At 43.2% G+C, this 22,667-nt stretch overlaps 1 protein-coding gene across 1 annotated transcript in view; it reads left to right on the top strand.

The window, feature by feature from the left end:
- The first annotated feature begins 245 nt into the window (after nt 1-245).
- smg1 (SMG1, nonsense mediated mRNA decay associated PI3K related kinase) overlaps nt 246-22,667 on the top strand; it is a 48,365-nt gene continuing 25,943 nt past the window's right edge. Inside the window, exons 1-26 of the mRNA XM_022753674.1 lie at nt 246-426; nt 4,323-4,471; nt 6,302-6,454; nt 7,388-7,524; nt 9,115-9,173; nt 9,682-9,895; nt 10,329-10,454; nt 10,541-10,613; nt 11,014-11,111; nt 11,447-11,620; nt 13,429-13,650; nt 14,103-14,204; nt 14,552-14,842; nt 15,824-15,954; nt 16,894-17,055; nt 17,177-17,295; nt 17,437-17,524; nt 17,658-17,759; nt 18,105-18,245; nt 18,824-19,050; nt 19,399-19,598; nt 19,752-19,913; nt 21,057-21,214; nt 21,352-21,485; nt 21,823-22,134; nt 22,281-22,422. Coding sequence (XP_022609395.1) covers nt 350-426; nt 4,323-4,471; nt 6,302-6,454; nt 7,388-7,524; nt 9,115-9,173; nt 9,682-9,895; nt 10,329-10,454; nt 10,541-10,613; nt 11,014-11,111; nt 11,447-11,620; nt 13,429-13,650; nt 14,103-14,204; nt 14,552-14,842; nt 15,824-15,954; nt 16,894-17,055; nt 17,177-17,295; nt 17,437-17,524; nt 17,658-17,759; nt 18,105-18,245; nt 18,824-19,050; nt 19,399-19,598; nt 19,752-19,913; nt 21,057-21,214; nt 21,352-21,485; nt 21,823-22,134; nt 22,281-22,422 — 3,953 coding nt within the window. The 5' untranslated portion in view covers nt 246-349. The remainder of the gene's footprint in view (nt 427-4,322; nt 4,472-6,301; nt 6,455-7,387; nt 7,525-9,114; nt 9,174-9,681; nt 9,896-10,328; nt 10,455-10,540; nt 10,614-11,013; nt 11,112-11,446; nt 11,621-13,428; nt 13,651-14,102; nt 14,205-14,551; nt 14,843-15,823; nt 15,955-16,893; nt 17,056-17,176; nt 17,296-17,436; nt 17,525-17,657; nt 17,760-18,104; nt 18,246-18,823; nt 19,051-19,398; nt 19,599-19,751; nt 19,914-21,056; nt 21,215-21,351; nt 21,486-21,822; nt 22,135-22,280; nt 22,423-22,667) is intronic.

The raw sequence follows: 22,667 nt of genomic DNA, 5'->3' as shown, positions 1-22,667 counted from the left end.
TTTATTCTCATCTTTGTGGGTAGGGGTAAAAGTGGAGGATTTTTACTTACTTTCACTTCTGTTTGACTTTCAACATTTTGATAAATAGGGGCCAAAGACTAATGGAATGATCTGACAAACCTGACGCTGCAGTATACAAATACCTCCAGAAGGTGGCAGTAATGCGACGTCAAGGATGCCACCTGCCGTACAACCTCAAAGAAGAAGAAGAAGGAGCCTACCTTCAGCTAGCTATAACGACAAGTAGCTAACCTTCTTGTGAGACTTGACAAAACCTAATAGTGAAAAATAATCCTGAGGAGAGACACGGTAACCGCTGCCAGCGGGTCATGCAGCTCTCTAAAAGGTAATGAGCCGTAAAGCCTCGGGGTCTCGGCTCAGCGGCGCCCACAAACTGCAGCCACAGTGGAATGACTGGCAGGCCAGGTTGGTGTTGGGCTCCGGGGGAGGCTGGGTACAATAAAGCGGTGACTCTTTGGGCCTGTGTCGTGCTGCTTTATGAAGTTGTGGCCACATGGGAGGGAAAACTCTGTGTGTGTCTTTACCATGACATCAAACGCTCTCGGTTGTCTACCTGTGCTGTCTTTAAACCGTATTCTCGGCGTAGCTCGTAACGCAGTGCACCCGGTGCCGAGCGTTGGACGGTACCAAGCCGCCTCGCGGAGGGCTGAGCGCGTCGCTAATGTTAGCTCGGTGTGTTTGGGTAGCTTTGATTAGCTGTTGATAGGCTGCTGCTAACTCAGTTAACGCTAATTGACAGTAACACAGACTAGAAAAACTATAGCGACTTTCTCTAAGCCCCAATGACGAGCCAGGATAGTGATTTTAAAGTAACCACAGGTTGATATAGATTCTTAATGAGCTGTGGTAGTGTTACGTGAGCTACCGTGTTAGCCGGTTAGCGTTACTACGGTGCTGTATGCGCCGGCTAACTATAGCCAGTTAGCATCAGGAAGACGCCACCCTGCTCTAACGTTATCAACTTCCCAGAGAACTTCTGGCTGTAGTCACAAAACGTGTTCACGGAAATGTATGACGGCGTTGGTCTTGCAACTTTCTAAGCTCATAATACATAATTGGACACAGCAGTTGTTGAGGCAGTGGAGTCCAGAGTCAGCGTCACATGTTACCGTAGCTCATTTAACGACATCTGTAACATCAGGTGCAGAGTGATTCTTTTTAGTGTGGCAGCTACCCCAGGATCGCTGTGGTAGTGTCAGTTAGTTTGTGGAAGTTGGATAAATTAAACATTTGTTTGGTAACATGCTTCACTAACAAGGTGGCTCCTGCTCCTTTACCAAGCCTTGAGGCCCTGTCTTGACACAGGGGCCCTGTGTCAAAATCCTGTAATATGCATTTAACATTTGACTTGACATCGTGTAGTATGTATATTATGATATATATATGAGTATAATCAAAGTGTCTCAAATGATCACATACTAAATTGTGGGTGCTGTGTGCAGGAGTTGGATATTGGCCCCATAGCTCACTTTGGCCCCTGAGCCCTTCTACTGGGCTTTACCGGCCTGTGTATCAGCTCTTCCCAAACAATTCGTAAATACTCTTGAACAAGGGCCTGAACCTTAAGGTAACAGTTAAGGTCAATGTCAGGGCAAGCAGACAGACATTTAACTTTAAACAGTATCACATCAAGAAGACACTTCAGCAAGTTCTCCTCAGCTGACATGTCAACCCCCTGTTGACCTCTGCTGACCTTTTCCATTTTGATTGACTGCTAGGTCGGAGCAGCCACTGTCAAGTCACATGCACTGAGTCTACATCCAGTATTAGGAATACTAATTTGGACACAAAGGGGTGGGCAAAGTCAAGGTAAAAGTGGAATCAATATAAAAAGATCCCACACACTGTCCAATCCCAGCAGGAGCATTAAAGCAGTCAAAGCAGTTAACATGTAGTCATGTGATCCTACTTGGATCTCCCTCTGTCTACAAACCAAAACATCTTGGTGTCCTTCTTATAGCCCTTCTCCACTGCATGGTACCGACTTGACTCTACTCACCTGTTTTGGTTTTCCATGGGGCAAAAGTTGTGGATAGTACCTGGTACTTTTTTTGGTACAACCTCCACTGAGGTTCTAGTGAGCTGAGGTGACGGCAAAAGATGATGTTAAAACACTGCAGGCTGCTCATTGGTCAGAGAATCGTCACTACTGTGTCATCGTTGTGAGACTGAACGCTCTGAGCAAACCCACCATTTTTAAACAACTACACCTCTCACTGTAGCATATTACATTTATGCAAGTTATTGTTCTATGCTTTTATTATGGCAACACACAAAACCATGCTGTGGTCAATGAGGAGGTGCATACGTTTCTCTGTTTGGTTTCACTTTGAAATCCTCCATTGCTTATGTTTGTGTCGCATTAAAGATAACGTCACATTAGCTTTGTGTGTTGTTGCTGTAGTAACGACACATTGAGGGGGTACTATTTGCAGTGGAAAAAGAAGCACCTGGTATCAAAAGGGAGTTGAGTTGATTCTGTACCATGTGGTTGAAAAACACTTCGTAAAACAACAACCTGTGCCTAGACAGTCACTAAGGGAATAACCACCACAGCAATGCTGGCATCAGTCTACATTTTCTGGACAGGGAATAACTTGAATACATGACACATGAGAAGAAATGTGTGTCCATTGTTCCAGGGTTTCATAGCTTCATGTCGGGACATTTGGAGTCTGGCTTTAGCTACTGGCTGACAGCTGTCTGCACAAGCAATGGCTGACCACCACAGCCATGGTACACTGTGTGTTCTCTGTCTACACAGTGTCAGTATCCATTGTCATATGGTCCCTTGTGATTTGTTATCACTAGTCAAGTACAATACTGGGCAGAGCTGTATCCAATTTTAACTCCAGGCATTTAAACTCTGAACTTCTCTGCCTTCTGGTAGTGTAGTCATTTACCACGCTGCTTGACCCAGAGGAAATGTGTGTAGTACTGCTTTTAAAAAGAAAAAAAAAACAATGGTTTGATTACATTAATTTTGCTTTGCCTACACCGCCTTGGCTCATATTACTTTGATCTGAAATTCATCGTTCAGGTGATGCTGCTCCTGCCTGATCTCTGTGCTGATTTTCCAGTGTTACGGTGTGGTCTATGTTATGCCTGAGATCTTGCTGTTGTATTGCTTTGTTTATGCGTATCCAGACCTTTTCAGCTGAAGTTGTGTTAATATTTTGACATGGTTGTATTGTCCGTAACTGCCAGGGAGCTCAAACCATAAGTCTATGTTACTGCTGATTCTACAGTCTGGCTCTTTGAGGTTTGGTCATCCCTCCTATCAGTTAAAATAACTACTTACTAACTGAGGATGTGGTGACCACTGTTATCAGCAAAAGTTAAGTGGTGCCCAGACTGTCGTGCAGTGGATGATTATAACAGGTAATTCAGATGTTTTTAGTTTCAAAAGGTTGTGCAGGTGTTGGGGATTAAACTAGAAATGAGTATCTGCTTATCTGACTCCTGATGTTGTAAAAGTATGTACTATTGTGTCAGTATCCGCAGATCTTTGCAGTGAAGCTAATGGTGGGCGAAATTGATTTCATGTAAGAATTGTGATTCTTATCTTTAAATCCATTCACAGATTCCAGATTCTTGTACATTGTTGATAATTTACATGGTGTTTCCTGGTAAAGTGCAGAATTGGGCAGTGCACAGTGCACATGCTCTCATCCTCTTGTTTGTCTTCAGTGAAGGAAGATGTTTTGACTGTCTCATAGAGACCATACAACATACAATACTTCTATGCCATCACCCAGAGACAACTGTTTGTGGAATGGCGTTTACTGCACCACTCAACCAAACTTGTAGCTCATTCTGATTGGGTGAAGGAAGTAACTCTGTGTACTGTCAGTTTCACTTTCTGTTCTGGTTAACAACGAGTTTTCAGTGGAACTTCAGTGAGACTTCCAGCCAGTGATGGTGGTCAGTAAATAATACTTTTAGTTCATTATTCTCACACAGACAGACACCTGTCACATGCTCACGTATTATTGCAGTTAGATCTTTCAATTAATTAGAAAGATAACCGCATGTTTCTCTGCTTTATTTGCTTGGTCAGACATCAGGATCATAACTGCCAGTTTCATATGGTGTCAGTGGACTAACTATTGAATCGAGTTTGAATTGAAGAATCAAGAATCCACATTGAATCATGAGATACTCAAACGTCCCACCCCTTTCATTTGCAGACTTAAAGATGATGACCCAAGGACTAAATGAAAAATGAAACCACGCACTAACTTCAGTTACAGGATCTAATTTTTTGTCGTGTGTGTGTGTGTGTCTGTCCCTGTGCTCAGAGTTGACAGTGTGTCATCCAGCCAGGACACAGTGAAGTCCAGAGAGCTTGGTTCAGGAGCGTTGTACGACGTGTTGCCCTCCAGCTGCCCTGAACAGCCAGCGGTGCCCAGCGATGCTTACGCTGCTGCAGATACACACCAGGAAGAGGGTGAGGCCTGCTGGATTCTTATTAAACCTGTTTTAGTTTTGCTCTGACATCTGGAACGTAGAGATTATTACAGTCTGTCTGCAGGTCTTGAAAAGTCTTAGAAAGATTTGAGTTTAGTTTCTTAAAAAGGCCTTAGAAGGTGTTAAAAGTCTTACATTTTATTCAGAAGCTTCAAATATTTTCTCCTGCTAACAGTAATGTTTTATATAAAATGTGTTTGTGTTTGATTTTGGATGAGAGATGTCTAAACTAATAGTGGGATTGTTGTAACAAGGGATTGAGCTGCAGGAAGCTGGAGTTTCAGACCTGCAGAGAACACTGTCACTACTACAGTTGTGCTACAGTCAGGTTGTGTTAAACAAAAAATGTGATATAGAAATAAACAATCCTGGGCTATATTGCCCATATTTGCTCCCCGTCATACTAAAGTACTTTAACCTGTATGACCCTGAAACGGGGCAGTTTCACAAAGACAGACTTTGACTATGTTCTAGATATAACAAACAGTCAGACTTCAGATAGATGTCTGAATTCATCTGTTGTACAAAACAGTTTAGTTCTCATCTATCTTAAGCCTGGCTGTGGTAAATGAATTCTGGGTAAGTTAAGACTTTTTCAAAATAAAAAAAATGGCAGACCTAGGAACTGCATCCAACCGGTCAACTCCATTTACCCCAACAAGGACATTTTACTTTGAAAATTCAGCGGAGAGTGAAATGATAAAAAAGAAAAATCAGATTTGGTCTAAAAACTCTTTCCCTACTCTTTGCTTTCTCCATAACAATGTTAGCAAACCACAAATTATGAGCCATGTTTTCCTGTTTTTTGTTGTTGGGTGCTACTGTTCAGCACAGGTGTCATTGATTGTTACCATGGCAACATTGATCTTAGGCCTGAGTTAGCCGGGGGGTAAGGTGTCTAATGTTTTTGGCTTAAAACGAATCAGACGTTATTTTTGCGAAGCAGTCTTACTTGCATTAGATTAACCTGTGAGCACAATTAAGACTGGACCAACACTACAGACCAGTCTGAGACATGTTTTTGAAACCGGCCCCAGGCAGTATTAAAGAAAATTCTTAAATTTGGTGAACCTGCAGAAACCCTGTAAACGGTTCTGCTGATGGAATCATTCCCCATAATCACCTTAAGAACAGCAAATTGACATGTACCTGACTTACTTTTGCCTTACGTTCACGCCTTCACTTCTCATGGTGAATAGAGAGGTGGTCAGGCTACTGTTGGGGTTTTTTTCCCTGCACCCAAGGCAGATTTTATAGACAGATCCGACATGAGACAGTTTGTCTAATTCACTTCCTGGTTTACTAAACTTTAGTTTAAATTATTTGTGAATAAGAAATGATAACTGAGATAAAATTGTAACAGTCCTCTTAACGAGGAAGATTAAGATGATCATTTACCCTCTCTCTGTTTTTACCCTTGTGTTGTAGCTTTCAGGTTAATCTGATGGTCTTCAGTTCAGACGTGAGCTGTGTTACAGAAATATTACAGGTCAAACCCAGTATGATGCCGCTGTGACTTGGGTAGTGACTGAGGTGATTATTCAGAGATGAGACGAGACATGTAAATGTGCCATCATATCATGCATACTAGTAAAGAAAGAAAACTGTTTTACCAGTACAGAGGTTGAAGTTGTCCTCACCTAAGAAATACTGTTCAATAAAAATGTTGACGCAGTTTCTTTCTAACTTAAATCAAAATTTCAAATATGCATAAAACAAGCATCGCTCCACTTTGTGGTATCGGGTATGTTTAATTCTGCCCAGGCTTTCTATATAACTGGTTTAATCCAGCATGGTGTGTGTCCTGTAGGTGGATATGAAGCTGGTCAAGGTGTCTGTGATACCTCGTTTGGTTGGAAGTCGCTGGGGCAAGAGTTGAGGCCCAATGACGTGACGACGGATTTGACTCCTTTTCAGCATGGAAACCGTGCTTTAGCTTCAAAGGACATGAGGAAATCGCAGGGTAAGCTCTCTGACACCTGTCTGTTACTCTCAGATATGATTAGAGCAGCAGGGTCTGCAGTACTACAGTACTTACGCTGTACTTCCTGACAAACTACAGTCATCTGTTTGTCACTGTAACAGTCTGGGCTGCAGCTGCAGCTTTCTGTCAAGGTAACAGTCTAATGTCTGACATACTGGACTCTGTAAATGCAACATGACACCAGTGTAATAACAGTACAAACAAGAGGAGGGCATGTCATGGAGTGAGATGACTACAGTTTAACGCTACAGTTTAAATATTTCAAGATTTGATCAAATTGAAACCTGAAAAATCAAATAGTTATAGCTTCAAATTCAGTGGTAAACCAATTAGCAGTAATGTGCGAAACTTAAAAAGAATCCAGGAAAATCCAGGTTCAAATCTAGATCTGCAGAGATTAACAATATATATGATACTGGTTACAAAGAAGTACTCAGGAAAAATAATATATATATAATCATGTGCAGGCTGAAAGAAATTTAGGCTAAATTTGAATTAGGGGTGAGACACAAGAATAAAATCAAATAAAATCATTACTGTGTAACTTGATAAGTGATGCATTAAACAACAGCTGGGAATTAATTCAAAGAAATTGATTGGGAGAATCACTTAAAAGGGTTGTGATACATCCTACAGTTTCACAGTCAGCGAAGAATTAAATGTTTTATCTGTAGAATTTACTTTACTCTTGTTTTGAATGAAAAAATAGTCGTCTCTACACTAACCTCTGCTGGCGGTATGAACGAGACTAGGGCACCTCCTTCAACATGGTTTGGGCAAGATAAAAGATGAATTATCGAAAATGTTATGGTTGGGTCATGTGACGCTAACACTACTAATGATAAGCATTTTGAATGTGCACATGGCAGCGTGTGATGGTACAGAGAAATGAGTGTCGGCGTGTTGTTGCAGACAGAGGGGTGGCTCACTCAGAGGAGTCTCGGCTGGCCAACCTCCTGCGCCGAGTCTCCAGGGAGGACGATCGCGACCGCAGGCTGGCCACCCTCAAACAGCTGAAGGACTTCATCAGCCACGGAGAGAGCAAAGTGGTCAGTCAGAACTTCCTGTTGGCTTCACAAAAACACTTTTCATCACACAAACAAGACCTGGTGAAAACTGTTCACAGGCGTCACTGTGTTCACTGTAACTGACCATCTGCCTCAGACTGTATTAAACAAGCTTGTTAGACCATCAGTCAACTCTCACCCAGACTGTGGTAGCTGTCTCTGTGTGGCTCAGCATTTCATCATCATACACAATCATACGAGAATCACTTGATCCATAGTGATGGGACTGTGACATGTAAAGTAACACTTACACCCTTTTCAGATGTGGCTTCATCCTGGTCTCTGTTACAAATACCTGTCCGCTGCAGATTGTTACAGACATGATGTTCATCATCAGTGAAAATGTGAACATTGTGCTGAATGTTAACCGTAATTATTGCTTTTGGTTGTGCATTCTCCACTGAAAGATTCTAAACTGGGATTACATAATTATAAGTCTACCAATTTTACCACAACTGGTTTCTCTGATTAACACACCTGCACGACCTTGAGTTACAAACCAAGCAGGACTGTTGTCAGTTTTTATTTATTGGTTGCTCAGTGTTTTGTTGTTTGTTTTTATTTTGAAGGTGAACGAATAGGATTGGAGCACTTTTTGTACACAATCCCTCAGTTTTCCCTCAGAATTAACTGCACAAATGAACGTCATATATAAAGTTTGGTTGCAGATCCTTTAATAGTCATTGACTGAAGTCTTTGATCTACATACAGTGGGGTCCAAAGGTGATATTGAAGTGAATGAAAATTGTTCTCAGACTCTCAGACCCCACTGTTTATAAAATAAACTGACTTCTGGTATATCTCCTGGTGATACTCTCTCAGGTCTGTTCTCCAGCCAGCTTTACTTCCTGTTTGTTCAGGGCTCTTTGTGTTCACTCTGGCCTAAACACACACTCAGCTGAATTTAGAGCAGGTAACTGTCTTGCTAATTAGGAATTTTACTCAAGTTTGACCATAAAAACATTGACACCATGAGTTGTCTTGTCAGGTTATGTTGAAGGATATTGTCGGTTTATTCAAACTGGTGCGTTTCCCACAAATGTGGCTATTGTGACACTATGAATCCGGCTCTATAGAGATTTGGGACAAGCTGTTTGAGCCTCCTACAGCTTCCTGAATAAACATGACTTTATACATGAATAATTTCAAACATCAGTCTCTGAGTCTGACCCACAGTAAACACAGAATGTGAAGCAGCCATCACAGCTACTACATAGAGATCTGAGGTAAACACTTTCTGTGTTTACATTGGGTCAGACTCAGAGACATGTTTGACATGATTCATGTAAAAATCATGTTTATTTGGGTATCTATAGGAGGCTCTTACAGTTTGACCCAATATACTTTGCTTTGTGTGAGTCCTCGTTTCCCTGATTCTCTACAGCCGTGGGGGTGAGTGCAAAGTTAGCATAATCATAATCGCCATAGTTAAATAACGGTTTTCATGTAAGGATATTTGTCCTGCTGTAAGTCCCGTCCTGTCACTTCATCTCAAATGAAATGTGTTGAAACAGAATCAAAGTACTGACAAACACACCACTGACCTTACACTCTGTATTTTCTCTCACACAGACCCTGGTCAAACAGTTGGACACCATCCTCAGCACCTTGAATGATATTTTGAATGAGAGGTAAGAGGAAGCTGTGTGCTCTGGGTTTATTGGACTCTTTACTTGAGCTACATTCAACGTCATACTGGAGGAAGGTGGAATCAGGGAGTCCAGTCGGGTCAACAGTGCAGAGCAGTAAAAATAGAAATCACATTAATTAAAAAAAAAAACTCTTAAGAAATGTAAAGATCTGCCTGCCTTCAGGTCCAGGAGACAGGAGTTGTTTTTTATCCTCTTGATGTCAGAACATCTGGAACATCTGGGGCTGGACCAGAGTGGACAGCAGAGGGATAGTTTCAGTCCGTCTGAAACAACAGTTCATGAGAAAATGATTTAACTGAAGCACTGTCCGGATTATTCAGCACACATTCAGAATAACCATCTCAATATAATGAGGTTTTTGATATTAGGTTGTGATATCTTCTAGTCATGACAAAGTTTTATGGAGACCTGTCTCAATTGGTTGAGTGCTGACTATAGACTCCACCCTGCCTCTAACTCCTTGCTGGTGTTGTTGGTGTGTGTGTAGCAGTAAGCTGCTGTGGGAGCTGCGCCAGGACGCGGCGGCCTGCCTGGGTCTCCTCTGCACCGTGCTCAGCTATGAGGCCGAGCGCATCTTCAAGTGGCTTTTTCTCAAGTTCACTTCGAGCAGTCGTGACGAGGTGAAGCTGTTGTACCTGGTGGCAGCACAGCGTGCTCTGGAGACGGCTGGAGAGAGGAAGGCCTTCTCGCATGTCATGCAGGTAACCACACTCTGGACCAACATTATTGTTTACTAAAACTAAGGAAATAACTAGATGTGAAAATATTTTCTAAACGTTTTCAAAAAGTAAAACCTAAATGAACAAACCTGTTGTAAAAACTAATTAACTGATAATAAACTGAAATTAAAATTAAAAAGTTGTTTTTAAAGCATTTTTGCCATGTTTCATTAAAAAAAAAAGGAGCTAGCCTCAGAATTTAGTTTTATGTGTTACCATAGATGCTGTACTTTATTGCAAGGAACTCATCACATGTAAAGTTGGGTTTTGAGAGCCCAGTCAGAGTAAGTAAAATACTGTGATGTGTAATGCTCCACGCCTCTTACTGAATCTTACCAGACTCATGGGTGGCTGGTGCCAGGTAAAAACATGGTAGGTGGATGGTGTCGTGGTCTGAGTGTGCTGTGTGTTTCAGCTGGTGATGAGCAACCTGCAGTCCATCCTGGAGAACGTGGACACACCAGAGCTGCTCTGTCAGAGTGTGAAGTGTATTCTTCAGGTGGCTCGCTGCTACCCTCATGTCTTCAGCACCAACTTCAGAGTGAGTGTTTCAGCACTGCTTGGTACTGCAGCACACAGGTCACCTGAGGTCGGATCATGATCCTTTAATGTTTGCTTCCTCCACAGGACACAGTGGACATCCTGGTGGGCTGGCACATTGACCACACACAGAAACAGTCACTCACTCAGCAAGTCTCAGGTGAGTTGGATTATTATTGTGTCTGGTGTTCAGACTGGAAACTTGTAATTCTGCGTGATTGAGATTGATTGACCATGAAATTAGGAAATCTTGTTTATTTCTGTCCGCTTGTCGCTTGATTAATTGATTAAATTAAACATTTCTTTTAGTGGCATCTGGGGGATTTAGAGGTGTCTGACCAGTGCATCTTCTTTTATGCTCCAAGTCTATTTTTCTCCAGTTTTATGCACATAACTATTGGTTGTGTGTTGGGCTGTTTGTGCTGCCAACGCACAGGTGACCTATGCAGCAGTAAAACGTCTGAACACATCCTGCTGACATTCTGCATTACACCGCCCGTGTGGACATGCATAATGCAGTGCTTTTCATCTGCCACTCTGCTCTTGCTGTCTGTGTTTAGGCTGGTTACAGAGTCTGGAACAGTTCTGGGTGGCAGACCTGACCTTCTCCACCACCCTGTTGGGACAGTTCTTGGAGGATATGGAGGCATATGCAGAGGTGAAGTTAGTCCAGAGTCTAAAATCACGCTGTACTTCTCTGCAGCCATGCTCTAATACCAGTTAGACTTAACAAGTATCATGTGGCAGTGTATACAAATCTATCAGGAATGGCTGGGAAAAAAATGTGTATCTGGACAAAACTATCTACTAAATAGCAATAACTCCTATGCTATTAAAATTGAGAAGTAGCAAGGAAACATGCAGTTTTCATCCTCATCTGTCAGTAATACTGCAAACTTTCCTCTTTTCTCCCATGATTTAAAACCTTTCAATAATGAAAGACATTGAGCTGATGAGTTTTCATAGACTTGACTGAGTCTGTCTTCTGTTCAGGATCTGAGCCATGTGGTGTCAGGCGACGTGCTAGATGAAGACATCCCCCCTCCTTCAGTGTCACTGCCCAAACTGGCTGCTCTACTGAGGGTCTTCAGTACAGTGGTCCGCAGCATCGGAGAGAGATTCAACCCCTTCAGAGGACCGCCCATCACTGAAGTCTACGTCACAGATGTAAGAGCCACACAGAGAGAGTCTGACTGAGGGTGGAGCAGGATTCACTTTATTAAAGATGCACTGAAAAGTAGATCCAGTCGACTCAATGGGAACATGAGGAGAGCTGTATGAAAACATGTCCTTGTAGAGATGTGGTGGGAAGACATGGCTGTCCATAACTGAGATGTTTTTTCAAGTATATCTTGATTCAGTTTTGACATACTACACATACTACACACACCATGTTGTATCACAACAAAAAAATCTCTCCTTTAAAATAGGAGATTAAAAGACATGTTTTTGACATAATAATTGACTGTGTATCTGTCAGTCAGAGTGTTAGTGTTAGTTGAGTTGAGTTTGGAATCAGACATTTGAGCTCCCAAGTGAATATCTGAAGGATATGTTATTGGCTGATAAGTGAAAAAAATTTAAGTAGTTGTTCTAAGAATGGAATTTGAGATGATGAAGGGGGCGCCGCTCAAAACCCGGTCCGAGTGGTGTTTTTGTGTGTCACTTTCACAGACACAGGGGAGACAGCGGATTGACTTGAGTGGAGGACATAGCAGAGAGAATCAAACTGACTAGTTTATATTTCAAGTGGACAATGACAAATCTGCCTGTGTGACAGTATGAACAGTTTATCAAACGCCTGTTGAAGAAGCAAAACAAACAGACCATTCTGCGTGCAGTAACTCACTGTCCACTCTTGATCTGCAGCTGCTTCAGTCTAATTAGCCTTGTATCTTAATATTAATTGAATTGTTTAAGACTACAAAGCTGAAACCAATCAGCCCCTCTTCTGTCAGTGTCTTCACATCAGCAGCAAAGGGAGGAGGACAGAGTGGAGGATGAGCCAAAGAGATGTCATTCAGTTTATTGTTAACAGTTAGATAACCAGTAATTAGTTCTACAGTCTAAATATTAAAAAAAAAAAAAACTTGGGTTACTACAAACAAGTTATAATAATATATTCTTTATTACAGGGATGGTGAAGGTTCTCTAAATATTGGTGTTGCTTTGTAAAATTAAACTTGTCAATCTAAATATATATATTTATTTTCTTGTCAGTTTTTCATATGTAAGATTAATATCATCAGTTATCTTGTTGGCATCAGCCACAACAGACAGGCAGTTATGCATCTGCATCTATGCTCCCAAACATTTGCAATTTTATTGGTGAACAGACCTATAGCAGATGTAATGAGACTTATGGAGATGAGTTCCAAAACCCAACAACTTCAATGAGATTTTCTTTATTTTGCATGGTTGAATTAGTTTGTCATAATTGCTGCTTTATAAATATAGATGCTATATCTATAAATAAAGATGCACGTAGCCTCCGTGACATCAGCCACCGGTTTCTGAAGAGCGGTTTTGAAGCCCAGAATCCACCGTCGCCATCTTGGCAGTACCTGACTGCACCGAAGTCCCGGCTAATCCAAAAAAGCCTTGGTGCATGCTGGCTTGTGGCAGGCATATGTTCACCCGCCTGTCACTCAAAACGACACACCCTTAATTATGCATAACTTTAAGCCCCCCCGCCCCCCAACAGGTGTCATGAAGGAGGAAATTGTCTATAGAGACCAGAACTGTTTCTTGTTCCAGGCTGTAAACATGTTTATTTCTGCTGTAAAGTTGGTCATTTTAACAGTGGAGTCTATGGGGATTGACTCACTGTTGGAGCCAGACTCTAGTGGCTTAGCCAGTTGGCTTCATTTTTCAGCCTTGGAGGTTGCCGCTTGCTTTAAAATGATCAGTAAATGTAAAAGCCACACCAGAGGTTTCACTGTGAATCATTTCCCTGTGTGTTCTGTTTCCCTCAGGTTCTGAACCGGGTTCTGGCCTGTGTGACCACAGCGAAGCAGGTCCAGTTCTCTGAGGCGGTTCTCACAGCAGGGAATGAGTGTGTGGGTGTGTTGCTGGCCAGTGTGGAGCCCTGTGGTCAGCTGATGGAGGCTGTCCTAGCCTATGGCCTGGACCAGCTGGACTGCTGCCGGGCCTGTGGCACAGACTACAACCTGGCAGTGCTCAGCCTGCTCACTCTGGTACAGTCACACCTGCTGTTTTCTTTCACCTCAAATCACACTGATCCAAAACACACTGCTCATTTCTGTCGTCAAGCAGCAGAGCAGCCCAAACAAGTCTGTTACACACTGTTAGTTGATGAACCAAGTGTAGTTTGCACCTTTTTTATTTTATGTTTCTTGTTCTGCAGCTGTTTGGTTTAGATTTTATGACCATCATTATTATTATTCCTTTTGCCAATCTATAGACAAGTATTTTTGGATGAGAAGTCTTCATTGTGCAGGTGTCTCCCTGTAACTTCAGACATGTTGGTGTGAATGCATTTTACTCATATTCATTTCTAAGAGGATATTATTGTCACACAGGGCTGTTACTCCTTCCTGAGAATTCCTGCCACACATTTCAGAGACAGAAGTGTAAATGTTTTCTGCAACAGGTTGTTAGTCATCGTTGAATCTTCCTTTGCTTTCAGATTGTGGACCAGATCCACACGAAGCTGCCTGCGTTCTTTGTGGAGAAGTTGTTGGCACCTGACTCCCAGCTGCTGAAGCTGCGCTTCCATCGAGAGAAAGAGGTGTGTGCATGTGAGAGTACAAAGAGGTGATATGTGAGGCATGGTTCATGTTCTGTAGAGCAAATACACTACAGGCCAAAAGTATGTGGGTACCCTAACCCTCCAGCCATATGTGGTAGTTGATGATGTTTCTAAAACAAAGAGTATTAATGTGCTGCGACAACAACCTCCACCTCTCTGGAAAGACTTTGCCCCAGATGTTTGAACCTGCCTGCATTACAGTGTTAGTGAGATCAGAGGGTGAGGGCTGCTGTTAGTTATGGTTGAGTTTAGGTTAGACTAAATGAAAATAAAACAATATGAAGTGAAGTGTTTTTTGTTTGTGTTTATGTTCCTGCACTCCACAGGTGATGTCAGCTGTTCACAGTGTGTACCAGGCTCTGCTGGGCCTCAAAAACATACCTACACTGGAGGCAGCTTATAAGATGGTACTGGGTGAGATGGCATGTGCCCTGTCCAGCCTGATGGTGACCCTGGAGCCCACTGGTAGGGCCTCGGCCCCCGACAGCCTGTGCCCCACCATCCAGCACCCTGCTTTTGCTTCCCTCACCCTGCCACTGGAGAAGGCCCAGTTCACCCTCATCTTCAACCTCAGCACCCTCACCACCATCGGCAACACCAAGAACTCTCTCATCGGGGTGAGCCACTATGCTTTCTGTACCGCTGATAACTGAAAAGCACAATGAACTAGAATATGCATTTTCTTAGAAATTCTTCAAATGTGTGTGATTGCTGTAAGTAACTGCATATGCTGCTTCTGCAGCTGATGAAGCTCGCAGCAGCTCGCAGCAGCAGGCCCTCAGCTCGCAGAAGCTTGCACTGTAGAAGCTGGAAGCTGCTGAAGCTTTCCTTGAGCTATTAAATCTGATGGCACACAAGCTCATATGGCCTAGTCATGCTTGACATTATAAAAGTGGAACCATGTTTTTTAGCCCTCACTGTCTGGGAGTAGCAGTAATTTATATACGCTTTATATGTTTGCAGCAATCATACTTATAATAACACTAGCAGAATGGTTTGTTTTACCACTGAGTGTCACGGATGCACAAACAAACTATCATGACAGGTCTTAATGTCTCAAGAAAGATGGAGGACGTACCTGCTGCACTTTAGCTTGGCTAGCTCTCCGTTGTCGCTTCATTCATTCCCTGCAGTGTTGTCCATTCGACTGCATATAGCAAACCACAAACAACCAGGGGGCTCAACGTTTGCACTGAATCAGCCAGTGAGAATCGGGAATGCAGGAATGTGGTTGAAATTGTTCTAACATGCACGTGACAGTTTCCATACAGTCCCTCTGTGAGCAGCTGCAGTGTTCAGAGCAGAAACAACACAGTTCAATTTGGTTCTTAACCAGGACGTGACTGTTCACTTAAACTGTAAAGACATGTGTAAATCCCATCAACAAATCAACTGGCTGTGTCTGCTTCCTCACAGCTCTCACAGCTGGCAAACAGGCAACAGACAAACATGTTCTCATCCAAAAATGTCATGTCCTTAATGGAGAGCTGTTTTCTAAGGAACTAGGAGTTGGCTGTTTTCAGTGTTTACACTGACAGAAGATGAACTGCTGTTTATGGAGCCGTGTGTTCATGGTGAAATGTGTTGTATCTGTTTAGATGTGGGCGTTGTCTCCTACGGTCTTTGCCCTCCTCAGTCACAATCTGATGCTGGTCCACTCTGAGTTAGCCGTCTACTACCCCGCTATCCAGTACGCTGTACTCTACACCCTGTACTCCCACTGCACCAGGTAATACACCCACCTGTACTGGAAAACATATTGTATAGACTGAATGTGCTTCAAATAACACTCTGATAATGACAACAAGACAAATGTACTGCGTGACCAAAGTAATTTATTAGCACTGCAGAATATTATTAATACACATCCTACACATAATTCACAACAGACACAGAGGGAAGTGGATATAGAGAGAGGGAGAGAGGACATGGGAGGGAGAAGTTTATAACAATAAGAAAAAGGACTCATCACCCAAAATTCTGAGTCTGAGCATATCGTGTGTGGTCAGAACAAACATGGTGGCCTCCCTGCAGTGCCCAGAGGGGGGAGGGGGTAGAGTCTCCACAAACTGTCATCCAGTAAAAGTGCTGTTACTTTCTACAGCAAGTTCTGGACAAAAGTTTCCACTGATGGAACAACTTGAACAGAGAGTAACTTAAAAAGAAAAAATTACCATTACATCACCCCACTTCTTTATTTGATGTGGAAGCGACTGACATCATTTCCACCACAGGTAGTCTTCCTCAGGTGAAGATAAAGAAGTGCCGTACACCTCTAATCATGGATAGTTTGTGATGAAATGTCACATTTAAGTGATGAGCTCCAAATTCCTTCATTCTATACTTCCATGATACAACTTAGTAGTAGCATTTTTCACTACACATGTATTTCATACTCCACACCTCCAGGTTGTAACACAGGCAAGTAACATGACCTTAATGTGTAAAGTCTTTCATTAAACCTGATCTACGTTCAAATGAGTCATACTGTTGCAACCCGTCGTCATAGCACTCTTTGTGGTGGCTTCAGAAATACTCTTCTTCTATGTTTTATATGTGCTCCCTGAGGAAGGAAAAAAAGCAGACTCTGTTGATGACACGTTGAAGCTGTCCTTCTCTGTGGTCACTCCTTTCAACTGGTCTTGGTGTGTCTTCTGTTTTTGTCCAGACACGATCACTTCATCTCATCCAGCCTGTCATCATCTTCTCCCTCCCTGTTTGACGGCGCTGTCATCAGTACGGTGACCACGGCAACTAAGAAACATTTCAGCACACTGCTAAGCCTTTTGGGAGGTCTGCTGGTGAAGGAGCACCTCTACCCCGAGGCCAGGTTCTTTCTCTCTCTCTCTTTGGCACATGATTTCATTTAGGTTTTTCTAACTATAAACTACATTTTAGCGAGACACAAGAGTTGGTGGATACAGTTACTGACATTGTTGTGCTGGTGTTAGGAGGCTGCTGCTAACATGGGCTCAGGAAATCTCTGTGCTGATGAAGAAGTCCGACACTTACAGCCCTCTCTTCTCCCTGCCCTCCTTCAACAAGTTCTGCAGAGGCCTGCTGGCTAACGGTAGCCCCAACATGTCCACCACATCAAACAAAGAACTGTTCACTTTGTGTTTTCCACAGATTGACATGTCATTTTCAAATGTGTTACTTTTTCATCAGGTTTGTGCTCAGTGTTTTTTCTCCTTTTTGTTTCTCTACATAGCTCTAAATGAAGATCAGAGTATCTGTCTTCAGACCTGCCACAGTTTACAGGTCCTGTCTTCATCTCTGTCCACTGAGCTGCTGCAGAGGTGAACGACACACACACACACACACACAGACACAGACACACAGACACCAGCTGTAACTGCTTTCAGAAAATGTTTAAAATTTCATCTGTAAATGAATCGTGTTCTTGCTTGGCTGTGTGTGTGTGTCCATTAGGTGCGTGGATGTGTGCAGAGTGCAGCTGGTCCACTCAGCAGTGAGGGTGAGGCAGGCCTACGGCAAGCTGCTCAGGACAATCCCCCTTGATGTGGCTTTGAGGTAAGACGTAGTGTGCCTTCATCTGTTCTGCACATACCAAATCTGTTTGACATCTCGTCTCAGACCAGTTTCTCACCCCAGTGAATGGGAAACCGGTGTCAGACCTTTGGACTTCACTGTATAATGTTTATCATTTTTAACTTATACAAATCAAGTCTATTGAGTTGAAAGTAAATGAAGGAAGTTCTGATGGGAGTCAGCTGTTTCCTAGTTTTTTTTTTATTCTAATCTCTCAGGTTCTGACTCTAGCATCCTGTTTTAACACAGCGTAGATGTCAGTAGATTCATTCACAGGCTCAGGTGTTCGCCTTATTAATGAGGTGTGTGATTTTTGTCTGTCCACAGTAACCACAGCCACCCTGAGATGAGGGAGATCTCACTGGCCATCCGCCACCACATGAGCCGAGCACCAAGCAGCACCTTCCACCCCCAGGACTTCAGCGACCTCATCAGCTTCATCTTATATGGGGTCCTGCACCGTGGAGGGTACGTGATTTCAGATTTTAGACCAACTCTCTGACAGGGCCGTTCTTCTACAGTCCCCGGTTCAGAGACAGATACAGCAGGAGCCAGACTGTATCAGACCTTGCAGAAGTGAACTCAGAGTGAACTTCAAACAATAATAGTGGGGTCTGTTCAATTTTCCATATGTTTTCCATACGTTTTCTTCTTTTTCATCGTTTTCTTTTTTCTCAAAACAAAGACCTCTTCCTGCTGCGTTTTCTCACCTGTTAGTGAGCAGTTAGACTGTATCAGCGTTACACACACAGAGGTTCACTGTGGGGAGAAGATGGAGGGTATTTGCAACATACACCATTATAGTTTTTTCCTTATAACCAAATCATGACATTTTTAATGATGGCAGGGTGCAGCAGCTGTTTCTGAACACGTCAGTCGTGGATTCTCATTAGTCCCTCTGCAGATGAATGACCTTCTCCATGTGTGTGTACTATAGCAGAATGTTATCATGCTGTCAGTTTGTACCACTCTGTGTGCGCCATGATGACTGCTTGTCAGGTGTCACCGTCATGAGACTCTCTAAGCTTCATGTTTCTGTATTACAGGAAGGACCCTTGGCTGGAACGTCTGTACTACAGCTGCCAGCGGCTCGAGAAGCGGGACGTCCGAGGAGGTGCGGACGGCAGCAGGCCGGGTGTGGTGCCACGGGCGCTGTTGAAAACTGAGGTTGTTCTGTGGCAGTGGGCAGTGTGGGAGGCTGCGCAGTTCACTGTGCTGTCCAAACTCCGAACGCCACTGGGCCGTGCTCAGGACACCTTCCAGACCATCGAAGGTAAAGGGACAAGGTCCAGTCTGTGTTCAGTGACAGGAATTTCCCTACAGGTTTTTGTAAAGTAAGAACATGTGGCATGCTTTGTGTGTGGTCCATAGTTTTCCATATTAGGATCCAGAATTTATTTGCTGTGGTAAATCCCGAATGGTCACTTATTAAAGTAGAAATAAAATAAAAATATCTGATCTAATAAAAATATAATCTGAAAAGAAGAGAGATAGATGGGGAATGAAATGCAGCAAAGGGTCCTGGTTGGCCACAAACCAGGGGTTCATGGTCATCACTTTAACCTCTTGGGCACCAGTGCCCCCCCCCCTCTCTTATTTTTCCTCTGTATCTGTGTTTCAGGTATGATCCGGAGTCTGGCTGCCCACAGTCTGAACCCAGAGCAGGATGTTGGAGCATGGGCTGGTGCTGGAGGTGATGGGGATGGTCACCACTCCAATCAGCTCCGCCTCGCTCTGCTGCTTCAGTACCTGGAGAACCTGGAGAAGCTCATGTACAACGCCTATGAGGGCTGTGCCAACGCACTGACTGCCCCACCGAAGGTGAGCAAATAAAAGCTCCAGAGCCCATTGCTGGTTGAAGGTTTCAGAGTTCAATGGCTGTTATGGGTTCAGAATAGAAACCACATCCTGTCAGTAATAGTCTTTGGCCTGTGTATAAATAATATGATGAATCCCTCCTTTTCTGTGTCTCAGGGCATCAGGACATTCTTCTACACAAACCGCCAGACATGCCAAGACTGGCTGACGAGGATTCGTCTGGCACTGATGAGGGTGGGTCTTCTGTCTGGCCAACCAGCAGTGACCATTCGTCACGGCTTCGACCTGCTCACAGAGATTAAGAACAGCAGCACCCAGGTCAGTACAAATACACTGTTGCATGAGAGTTTTAGGGTGAACATCAGGGCTGGGTTTCAAAAACGATTCTCTGATTCAGATTGATCTTCATTTGAATGATCCAAAATCGATTCATAAAATGTCGAGATCAGTCTTTTAATATATGCTTTTTCCAGTCTGTGATCTTTGCCTGTGGACGCGTGAAGCTTTAGCTCTGTTAGTCTTGAGTATCCAGATCTGGCCACACTAGGGACAAAAAACATGGTGGGAGCTGCTCCACTGAAGATAAATAAAGGCAGATGTCTGGTTGCATTTCACATTTAAAAACAGAGAAGACTGTTAAGAGCTGGACAAAGGCAAAGCCATATGTAAGATGTGCAGAAAGGAGGTGAAATACTGTCTAAATACCACAAATCTCCCAAACCATTTAACAAGACATCGCCCAGATACAAAATCTGCAAAAAATGTCCAAACTGAAACAAACCCCACTGGAAAAGGCAATTCTCCAAGTGCCCAAAAAATAACTTTCTTCTCAATTCTGTCGCAACTTTCATATACAAGGATATGCATCTATACAGTGTTGTTTAACACTGGCCTCTAAACTACAACCAAACTATGTTTTACTGCCACAAACATTTCAGTGACGTGACAATCCCAAACCTGTATGCAGATGTGAAACACAGCGTCAATGGTTCACTTAAGTCAGCAGAGAGTCGCTCTAACATCCAGAGCAATGGATTCATACCTGACAGTTACTTCTCACTATGTTGCTCATGTTAAATAAAAAGTAGGCTCGTGTATTAACGGCTTTAGGGTTAATTCTTTATGTGAATAATAGTATTTTAGACGATGCAACAGGTTGGAGGGAGTCTTGTACAAGTTACAGCAGCAGTTCTCTGAGAATCTCTTGAGTTGTAGCTGAAATATTCCTAAAGAATTGTTATTGAATCAAATTGGGACTTTGTGAATTGGAAGTGAATTGATTTGGGAAATCAGTGGCGACACCCAGTTCTACTGTTGTGTGCACAGACATTTTGAAGGCAGAGGGCACTGTCTCTGACTTCTAGGTGTAACTTGTTATGTCAGCATTTATAATATACCTGTATGTGTTTATTTGATAGTATGTTGCTGTAGATGAATAGTGTATTTGTGTGTGTTCATCAGGGTCCTCTGGAGCTGGAGGTTCCTCTGACGCTGCTGGTGGAGGCCCTGTGTGAGCTGCGCTGTCCTGAGGCCATCCAGGGCCTGGCGGCCTGGAGCCTCACCACCACCGGCAGGAGTCTGGGCTGGCTGTCGTCAGTCGCCCTGCAGGCTGAAGGACGGTAAGCAACACCACCTCAACCATACATCCTGAACACTCAGCTAAATCCTCCACAGCCACATGTCTGCGGCTCATTTATTTGCCTGTCGTCCACGAAATAGTAAGTGTGTATCTGTGTGTTTGTGTGTGTGTGTGTAGGTTTGAGAAGGCGGCTCTGGAGTATCAGGATCAGCTGTCTGCGGTTACAGGGATGGACTGCAGCATCAAAAGCTCTGAATGCTGTCTGCTCAAACTCTCCAGCAACATGAACAGCCCAAAGCACACCAGCAACGGTAACCAATTTCAGTTCATTCACACCTACTGCCACAAAATAAAATTAGTTTGCACTTAAATCCTTTTGTCTAAAGTGCAAGTGATTAGCTCTGTGTGCAGCTGACAAGTGATGATATCCATCATGAATATCTAGGAAGCAGTCATGTAATCTCTGTATTAATAAGTGATGTGTAATATCTGTTTCATATCGGTTGATTCATAGACAACTAAAGACTTAAAAGAAGCTATATGCAAGTTTTGCTATTGCTAGCTAACTTTACACACAGTGTGTAATGCACTGCAGCATCAGAGGACTCCTGCTCAAAGTGCTTTTCTGGCGGGATTTCTTTTGCAAAGGTGACAGCAGGAAGACTGTGCTGCTGAAGTCCAGTGAGTGCTCTCCTGAGGTGGTCAACTTCCTGGCCAACAAAGCGTGTCAGTGTTACGTGGCACTCTGTGATTGGGCCTCAGTGAAGGAGTGGCAAGCCACCGTCCACGCCCTCAAACAGAACTCCACCAGTCCAGTCAGCATCAGCCTGAGGACGGATTTCAACTACATCCAGGCTCTGAGCCGCTTTGAAGATGGAGATCTGGCAGAGTGTGGGGCTCAGCTGGAGCTGCTGCCCGGAGAGGACTATAGCTCACTGTCCAGCAGCAAGGACAAGCTCGGTAACTGACTGGAAAACCTTTAAAAAATACGTTTCCTGAGACTCAGATAGTTTGAAATGAAGAATAAACCTGTTAAAGTTTTTGATTTAATAAAGATAATGTCAGAATTCCATTTTGTTAAAAGGTTTAAAAACTTTCTCTGTCAGATCTAAAGAGGCTTCTGCCCTCCATGAGTCCAGATCCAACTGAGCTGCAAAGAGCCATCGAGGTGCAGCTCCTTCGAAGCGCTGTTAGCGCCATGACGAAAGCCAATCAGCAGCAGGAGCAGAGGACCACAGCCAATCCAGAGTGAGTATAGCTCTTGAGGTATACTGGAAACAGAAACCACTATTGGGGCCTAAAGGGTTCAGGAATCCAGGTTCGTTATGGATTGGATTATGATCAAATAGAATTAGTTTATTAGATGTGTTTTTTTTTTTACTGGAGAAGCTGTCAACGTTCACGAGCATTTCTCCTCACTGAAACTAGAAATATTTTATTATTGGACTAAATACTGGTTTGAACAGTGTTGTTTTTTTTTTTAGTTCAGTTCC

Source organism: Seriola dumerili, unplaced genomic scaffold (assembly GCF_002260705.1).
Source record: "Seriola dumerili isolate Sdu_G_001 unplaced genomic scaffold, Sdu_1.0 BDQW01000192.1, whole genome shotgun sequence".
Lineage (NCBI taxonomy): Eukaryota > Metazoa > Chordata > Actinopteri > Carangiformes > Carangidae > Seriola > Seriola dumerili.
The sequence above is the reverse complement of the archived record's forward strand: the minus strand, read 5'-3'. Positions and strand labels throughout refer to the sequence as shown.